Source organism: Apodemus sylvaticus, chromosome 5 (genome assembly GCF_947179515.1).
Source record: "Apodemus sylvaticus chromosome 5, mApoSyl1.1, whole genome shotgun sequence".
Classification (NCBI taxonomy): Eukaryota; Metazoa; Chordata; class Mammalia; order Rodentia; family Muridae; genus Apodemus; species Apodemus sylvaticus.
This window is the reverse complement of record NC_067476.1, coordinates 140,849,406-140,858,162: the sequence shown is the minus strand read 5'-3', so window position 1 is coordinate 140,858,162 and position 8,757 is coordinate 140,849,406. Positions and strand designations below refer to the sequence as shown.

The window sequence follows — 8,757 nt, the reverse complement described above, 5'->3', positions numbered from 1 at the left end:
CAGCTACATAGATAGTTTGAGGCCAGGTGGGACCTTGTCTCAAAAAGCCGAACCAACCTTCCATCAAAGGCACCCAGGGTTTAGAGAGGAGAGGCTGTTAGCAGCACAGATGTACTTCCTCCCAGGAGAAGCCTGTGCCACTGCACTCTGGAGATGCGCTCAGACTGACCACAAGATTATTTAGCATGGCTCTACAGTTTACTAGGTAGCTTTGGGACTAAAGAGTGGACCAGTGTCTGCTGTGCTTTCATTCTCATTTCTGTATCCAGGTGTTTTCCAAGGATCCTCTAAAAATATTTTATGAGTCAGACCCGATATTGTCTTTTTCTAGTGATCTATTTGTCCCCTTCCTTTCTTGTATGACAAAGGAGATTGAAGACTAGCCTAACGATAGTATCCTCTGTCTTGACTATACTTGAAATTATAGTGTTTCTCATACTTTAGCTCAGCTGAGGCAGAAAGCTTAATGTGCTTTAAATAGATTTTTATTTGTTTATATTATTTTTTTCTCCCATACATGAATAGCATTACAACCTAACATTCAGAATCCTGTTACACACATACACAGGCATGCCACATGACCAGGTCGAGGTGGTTGTGTCCTTGAGTCTGTCGACACATCACAACATGGTCAGTCAAAGATTCTTCACTTCAGCCAGTCTCAACACAAAACACCCAACAGATGCACTCAACTTGTTGGTTCCATTTTGGAACTAGGTGGTAGGGAAAGAAGGTATTAGAAGCAGGCTGTGGTTTGTCTGCGTTCAGTCCCCTCACACAAAGCTACATGGATCCTGAAAGTCACCCAAGAGCTCTGGTAGGGTCCTTGTTGCACCTAAGACATTATAGGTCACAGCAAGTTGATCAGAGGGTTCCAGGCTGGGGAGCAGGCATACTCCAAAACAGCACCAAACTGCACTCACACACACACACAGTGCCCTGCTGGGGCTAGACTGGCAAAGGTTAGAAAGTGACACCAGCTCAAGAGAACCACTCAGACTTATTGGAGAAAGCTGCAGGTTGCCCTTTGATGTAATTGGGACTCACTCTAGAAACAGGTCCCTCTGACATCCTTAGTTTTGGCAAAGTGCTGGTAGTACTGACATTAATACAAACTGGTACAATTTTCTCTAGGGTCTCTGAAACCACCAATCAAGACAGACTCTCTAACCTCCTCCTGTCTAGGGTTGCATAGGACTTGTGAATTCTGGTTCCCTTATGTATTCAAGTTCTGTGGTTTAAGAAAAGAAAATCCTGAAGCATGCTCAAGGTGAAAGGCACATACACAGTCAATACAGTATGACAAGGTCTGATGCTTCAGGAGTCAGACTAGCAGGAGACTGAGTAGTGTTGGTTCTTAGAAATCTATACACAACGAAAATATTGCCACACTCAAATGCTACAGAATCTATAGGAAAGTACAAAAGAAAAATAAGCCTTGCAACCAGCTGAGACTGGAGGGGTCTAGCACTGCTGGAGCTTCAGAAATTAGGTCAGGAGCGAGGCCTTTTGAAATTTGAGCCAAATGCCCTATCAAACTTCCCACAGCAGCAGGATCATGGGCACTTGCCCAGGACTGAGCCTGGGTCCCAACTGGCAGTGAGGAATAGACAAGAAGGGCAAGAGGGAACCGCAGCTCTTAAAAGTGCTGAAGCTCCTACGCTGGCTGGGATGTGACCTTAGGACAGTTGGAAGTATACTAGGTTGTAACTCAAGAACAAGATTATCAACTAATAGGGCACTAATTAGCTAGTGTAGGATTTTGATCTGCTTACAGTTCCCAGTTGGCTTATTAGGCTAGGAGACCCTAGCAGGGCTTCCTCTGTCCCTATCCTGGGGACACCCTCTCCCATCCCACATGAAGCCTACTGAGAAAGGATCAGAAAGGGTAGCTACTTTTTTTACCCTTGTAGGAATGCAGTTTTCTCCAACCCTGGCTTGGCTCTGAGGCCTGAAACCTGGGGTTGGAGTGAAAGGGAAGACCTGTGTTAGTATGTAACAGGAAATCTAAAGGTTTTAAGCACACACTTAAAAAAGGACAGCTAGAAAGAACCGGAAACAACTTGGGGCATCCCAAGAGGCTGTTGCTGGTGTCTGAGCCCCACCACAAGAAGAAGCTGGCTACCCCACCCCTGTGCCCTACCCAAGAATTCCTTACTGCAGATAATTAACTAGAAAGAGAAGAGGGATCTTAGGGCACTCAGAAAGAAAGAGAACATTAAGAAGACTCTTGAAGGCCCTGAATCTCTGTAAGAAAAATTTGGGGAATTGGGACAGTGAGGCTCCTGGCCTCCTCTACCCAGGAGTGTTTATTATCCAGCCATGTTGAACAAAGTATGAAATATAAGGCCAGAGGCAAGATGAAGGCAGAGCTGTCAGTCTGGGGATGGCTTTGCCCCGGAGTTATCCTCCTCAGCATCATGCCTCTGCATTCTTGCCTTGGGGTATGTATCCTTTTCCCTGCCTGGAAACCCTCTGGCCTGCATCTCTCCTAAACTAATTCGAGCACCTTGGGCATATGAACAGAGATGGCCAGGATGTTGGGGCCTTACCCAGCTTCTACTCCTGGAGTGGCATGACAAGGTAAGGTGACAAAGTACAAGCCCTTCGGACTCCAAACTCACAGGGGCAGGGGTGGGTAGGGCTTACTCCTGAAGACGGACAGATTTCAGGAGAAAAAAAAAAACCTGGAAGGCAGGATTATAGGAAAAGGAAATGGGGGCAGACTCCAGGCTCAGGCCGAAGACCAGGGCTTAGCTTCTCTGACCAAGCACAATGCCAGCTCTCAAAATGCCCTGCTCCCTCTTCTGCTTCTCAAGCTATCCGTCCCTGTCTGCATCTCCCAATAGGCTGCCTGTTCCCTCCATTCCCTTCGCCTTATCTAACTTACAACTCACCGGCCTCTTCCACATACTTAAACTTTCTAGGCCTAAGCAGCAATAAGGAGCCCAGCCCCCAGGGCAGAGAGGGGGGAAAACTGAAATCAAAACCTGTGCCTGATCCTGGACTACAGTGTAAGGACAATGGCCCAGGTCTAGCAGGCAGGTTGTACCTGCAGGACTGGGAGGGATTGCCAGGAATGAAAACAAGGAACAGGAGTGGAGCGATCCCAAACAGAGGAGTAAGTCTTGGAAAGGAGGAGCTGAAAGTGGAGAATGTGCCAGGTCAGGGTGGGAGAGGCTCTTAGAACTAGGAGGGAAAAAGTGAAGGGCTGGAGACAAGAAGAGGTCTGAAAAAGAAGCGGGAGATAGGGCATGTGAGGGTGGAGAATCAGACACTGAGAAGGGGAGGGGGTGGCCCAGGATGAGAGAGGTTAATAGGTGAGTTAGATCAGAAACAGGGAAGTAGAGGACCATCATCCCACCTCAAAACTTAGGAAGGAGGGACTTTGTGGTATCCAGATGGAGGCGGGCGGACCCTGAACACCCCTCGAGCAGCACACTGGCTGCTGCAGAAGAGGCGGATGGGACCAGGAGACTGCGAGGGATTCGTGGTGCAGCAGGGGCGCTCAGTAATTGAACTGGCGCTGGCACGGCTGGTAAATGAAGCTGCCCTGGTGCTTGGGCCGGCGCGAACGGCTCTCCCGGGCGCGATTCTGCCGTTGCAACACTTTAGCACTCAGTGTGTGACGCTCAGCCCGCTGTCGGGCTCTCTGCAGCCTCCGCACCTGGCCAGCCTTCTCCAGCAGCACAGCACGAGCGGGCAAAGGAGCAGCTGCGTGGTGCAGGGCCCTGGGTTCCCGGAGGGCAGGCGCCAGCTCTCTGCAGGGACAGAGTACAACTCTGTCAGAGGGGGAAGAGGTGGGGCTTGGCATCCCACACCCTATCTTTGAGGGGCAGACCACTGAGGTTACATCCTCACATCTTAATCACATCTCTTAATCACAAAGATGTGATTAAGCGCCTGAAACAGGCAACTAGACAGAATAGGGAAAAGTCTCTGACCCCTAATCAATACAAACGCTGCTCTGATTCAGTTCAGGCTGGTCCCTCCCAACCCTCAGAGCCAGGACTCTCCCAAGCCCCACCTTAGCCACAAGACCATAACTCTTTTCCTTCTATGAGCCTTGGTGACACGCCCTTTATTCCAAGGACACGCCCCTACTAGTCTCCTAGACCCTAGCCTCCAGTCTCCATCCTCAACCCACTCACCCATCGCTGAGGTCCTGATCAGGCAAGGCAGCTTCAGGGTGAGGGGAAGGTGGCCCAGACTCCAGCACTATGGTGCTGCCGGTGACATAAACGGACATGCTGGGATGCTCAATGAGGAGGTCCTCCAGGGGATTGCTCTGGAGGCGGGCAGGCCCAAGGCCGGGCCCCTCTGCAGTAAAACAGGCGGGAGGGGTAACAAACCAGCTCTCGTCCATCAAGGAGGGCGCGGGTGGAGGGCGGCCTGCAGGAGCAGGAGAGGCCCCGGGGTCGGGAGGAGCTGTATAGCTGTCTATAGGGTGTGGGAATGGGAAGCCATGCAGAAGAGAGGGGGCAGCAGGGTGGGTCAGACACACACACACACACACATACCAGGACACAGGGGATGGGGAGAGAAAGGGCATGTTAGTCAGACCTGCAGCTCTATCCATCGTGCCCAGAGAGCACCTGAAGGCCAGGATCCTTAGCCCGCTGCCCTAGGGTCCCAGGTGTATGCCCCAACAAATGCCAGGAAACAGAGCTTTCAAGAGAAGAGTCTGTGTTACCGCATCTCTGGGCTCATTGCTTCAACTTTACTTTGCCCAGTAGGCCTAGGAGGACTCCAACTTCCAAATGGCCCCCTTCCCCTTCCATATTGCAAAGCCTCCTGTCCTTACTATGCTTCACAGACTAGGGAATCAGAGTGCTGCTCCTGACACAAGCCTCACCCTGTAGGTCAATGATGAGCCAGCCATCCACTTCATCCTCCTCAGAGACAAAGGCCCCTGGACAATTGGAGTCTTCAGGAGGCGCAGGGGTGTTGAAGAAAAGGCTGGTGAAGCGCTGGAACATGGTCAGAGGGTGCAGCAACCTCAAGGGGGCGCCCTATGGCAGTTGAAAGACCTGGGAAGCATAGAAAGACGTTAGAAGCACAAACTAAAGTCAGTCCTCACTTGGTAGCTGGAGACAAGGCTATAGCCCCTAACTGCCAGAGCAGGTATGGAGGAGCCCTTGGTGTGTGTGCTTTCCTGCATTCAGTAAGTGTTCCTGTATACACTTAGGCAAGCGTTGGGTCTTTGTTTTCTCATCTGTCAAATGACAATAGTAATACCCTAATGAGTTAGTGAGCGAAACAATGACACGTTTTGAACAATGCATGAGCAGAGAGTAAACATTCAATAAGCTAATAAACTTGGTGTTATGACAGGTGCTTTGGGGATATGGAAGAAGTGATATATATGGCCAGGCTTTGCCAGGGAGGTCTCTAGAGGAAGATACAGCCAACCTGGGCTCTGAGGAGTAAATAGGAATTTTCCATTAAGGAAAAAAAAAATGCCCTTATTATCATCATCATAAGTAACATTCCTGTGTCAGTAACATATGACATTATACTAGTAACTTCATCTATTTTACTTATATCCTTACAGCATATGAAGGGGTGAGCCTGGACTCTTAGTACTTGGGGAGTAGAAGCAAGAGGACAGGAGTTCAAAGGCATGATGTCATCCTAGCACTTAGAAGGTGGAAGCAGGAGGATCAGGAGTCCAAGTCCTGCTTAGGCTACACAGTGAGTTTAAGGCCAGTCTGAACTACATGGGGCCCTACCTAAAAAAAAAAAAAAAAAAAAAAAAAAAAAAAAAAAAAAAGTTTCTGGCTACATAAGATCCTGTCAAAGGGACTGAAAAGGAGTGAGAGAGAGAGAATTTTTTTTCTGGTTAAAGAGAGAAATACAACAAATCCCAGAGAGGTAAGATAACTACCCAAAGTCTCACAGCTAGTAAAAAACACAGGTAGTATTTGATTCCAGGTAGGGCTGTGTCTAGGTGTATTTTTATAGGAAAGAAAAAAACCTTGGATTTCAGCAAGATTTTCTAAGCAGTAGTCTTTGAACCCATAGACCAAGAATAGTTATGATGTGGTTTGAAGGGCTCTAGCTAACAGAAACCTCACAATACTTCTACAATCTGACAATGAGATTGGGCAGCCCTCTAATGAGGAGGACCTATGCCCACAGGTTCTCCCCACGACTCTAACCCCCCCTTTCCCACAGACTCTTGTTCAAAGTCAGCATCCCTGGCCAAGAGAAAGAATGCTGGCTAGTGAGACATGGCAGTGATAGTGAAGAAGTAAAGCTTATCCAAGGAGCCCTTGAGAATCCTAAGTGTTGGACCAAGACCCAAGCTTTCAGACAAGAAGTCTCCTGTTCTAGGAATGGACACATCAAATTGAGAACAGTAATCTACCCAATAACGCTATAGCTTAGTGGTGTGGCAATGCAGAATACATATAATCAGAAAAACCTCTTGATACACAGGAAACAGGGAGATCAGATACATGCCCTGGTCCAGCCTATCCACTAAACAATGTAGCTATCCTGACATCAAACTTTTTCATGCATTTCCCAGGGTTCACACTGTGTGCCAGACCCTGCAATGAGCCTTTTCAATTGTTGACGTGTCAAGTGAGAAGCAGCTCTCTGGTGAAGATCATACAAAAGAGTATCAGCCAGGAGAGATAGAAGCAGCGGCGAGCAATGCCTGCCTCCTCCTCTGAGCACTAGGAGAGCCTCCTGGGTTTTCTTTCCTAGCCTGCTGACTTCCTGGTTCTCAGATTCCTGGCTCTGCTACAGAAAGAGCCATTCCCTTAATACTACAGCCGCTGTGCCTAGAATAGCACTTGAGGCCTAAGTCAACCCTAGCCCAGGCCATTCTTGAGCGACCCCCAACCTGGGAAGGGCTCCAGTAAGAAACATCCTTCTGTCACTCTGGAAACAGACTTGGGAAACAGCATAAGCTCTGCAGTCACTAGTGTCAGGGAAGGTCTGGTTCTTCCAGCTGACAGCTTGGGATCTGATGAAAGGCCAATAGAGGGAACTCCCTCTCAACATCTGCCCTGGAGACACCTGGAGGCAGGCAACTAGTGACTCACCTTTCTGTGGTCAAAAGCTGGGAGACAGCAATTTATTGGGTTCTGAGGTAGAAGCCAGAGGTGGTTAGAGCCTTGTAAGGGACCCAATTTTCAGAGACCTCCTGAAAAAATGTCCAGGACCAGGAAGACTAAAACACTCCAACAAATTGGAGTGGTGCTGAACCCAAGAAAGGGGCCTCAGTAGATGTATATATAGCTTGTCGCTTGTACTTCATTCAGGTAAGGAGTCTGTCACTTATAGAGTGTGATTCTAATTGGCTGAGATCTCTAGTAAACTACGTCTCTTTGAGTCTCAGTTTCCTCTTCCGTGAAGTGGGGTTTAAGATCCTCAAAATTTGCAGGCTGAAAATGACATCAACTCAGGCTCTGCACACATGTCAGGGATTAGAAGGATGTTATTATGTTAGGGGGCGGAGCCTGAAGACAGAGGGGATCCGCTACCATCTGGTGCTGTCTCCAGAACCTGGAGTCTGAAGCCTCCTTCATCTACCTACCACCCTCTTAACTTGTCAGACCCTTCCTCAGGTCGCAAGAAAAAAGCAGATGAGAGGCCTGACCCCAGTCCCTAGATTAGCCCGGGAAACCGCCGAGTCCCCTCGGGTCCAGCTTGCCTTTCAGCGTCTCTCAACCCTAGGCCGGCCGGGCACGACAGAGCAGCGCCCACCGGGTCACCAGAGGACAAGCACCCAAGCAAGCCTGGAAGGCGGGGCTGGCCTTGGTGACGTCTCAATGTCATATGCAAATAAAGCGACGTCATGGCCTACAGGCTTAGGGCAACCAATAGGGAACCAAGAACGCAGCTCCCGCTGCCGCCGGCGGAGACAGACAAAGAACGGGAGAGGGGGGCGCAGGGCGTGTCCTGGGGGTGCCCGGAGACCCCAGCCCCGAGGTCGGGACTCACCTGGGGCAGCTGCAGCAACCGCTGCGCTGAGGTAGTTGTGCGGCCGGGCGTCCCCGGGTCGCCGGTGCTCACAACCGGAGCCGCATACCGGGGACGGGCCGAGAGACGGCGGGGCTCCTGAACGGACGCCCGGAGCTGCTGCGGCCGCTGCGCCCGGGCTCAGGGCACAAATCCGAACGCTTCAACAGCTGATTGTGACGTCACAAAGAGGCCCGCCCGCTCGCGTCAGCGGCCGGCGGGGCGGCAGCCAATCACAGGAGCCGAATGCTCTTTCCCCGCCCCCTCCGCGGTTTGCCAACCGGTGGCAGCCGCCGAGGAGCTGCGCTCCAAGCCTCTGTCTGAGTGGAGGTGATGGCCCGAATTCCCTGCCCCCCAGTCACCCACAGACCTCACACTGAAAGCGACCCCCCCAATCCTTAAGTATCCCACCTCGCTGCCTTTTCCGCACATATCTCTGCTCCCTCACTTGTCCCAGTGCTCCGCACGTCCCTTCGCCTGCATCTTAGGTACCCACCCCACCCACCCCCGCCGCGCTCCATCTGTAAGTCCTTTTTACCCCCCTCCTTGTCCTTTACCCCACTTCTCCACACTGTCCTTGCCTGCTCTCCCTCTGTCTATTCCCTACATGTTTTCTGGTTCCCCACCCCCACCCCGCTTTCTTTTTCCGGTGGGCTGAGCGGACCTTGCCTCTTCCGCGGTTACAAAGGAACACCTGCGAGTGTTAGAGAATTGATGGGGCTGACGGGAAATCTGGCCAGCGTAGGACTTGGAAAGAAATTGCTCTAAGCTGAATAAACATTG

At 50.6% G+C, this 8,757-nt stretch overlaps 1 protein-coding gene across 2 annotated transcripts; it reads right to left on the bottom strand.

Annotated features, from left to right (window-relative positions):
• Positions 1 to 463: 463 nt before the first annotated feature.
• Positions 464 to 8,173, bottom strand: Tp53inp2 (tumor protein p53 inducible nuclear protein 2). 2 transcript variants are annotated; one of them, XM_052184033.1, is made up of 4 exons: positions 7,957 to 8,173; positions 4,856 to 5,030; positions 4,152 to 4,440; positions 464 to 3,761 (listed from the first exon to the last, which is right to left on the bottom strand). In XM_052184033.1, the coding sequence occupies exons 2-4, from the start codon at positions 4,977 to 4,979 to the stop codon at positions 3,509 to 3,511; spliced, it is 666 nt and encodes a 221-aa protein (XP_052039993.1). In that variant the 5' UTR covers positions 4,980 to 5,030; positions 7,957 to 8,173; the 3' UTR covers positions 464 to 3,508. The 2 variants fall into 2 exon arrangements, with proteins under 2 accessions (XP_052039993.1, XP_052039994.1); XM_052184034.1 differs by having other exon boundaries at positions 4,152 to 4,320.
• Between the last annotated feature and the right edge of the window lie 584 nt (positions 8,174 to 8,757).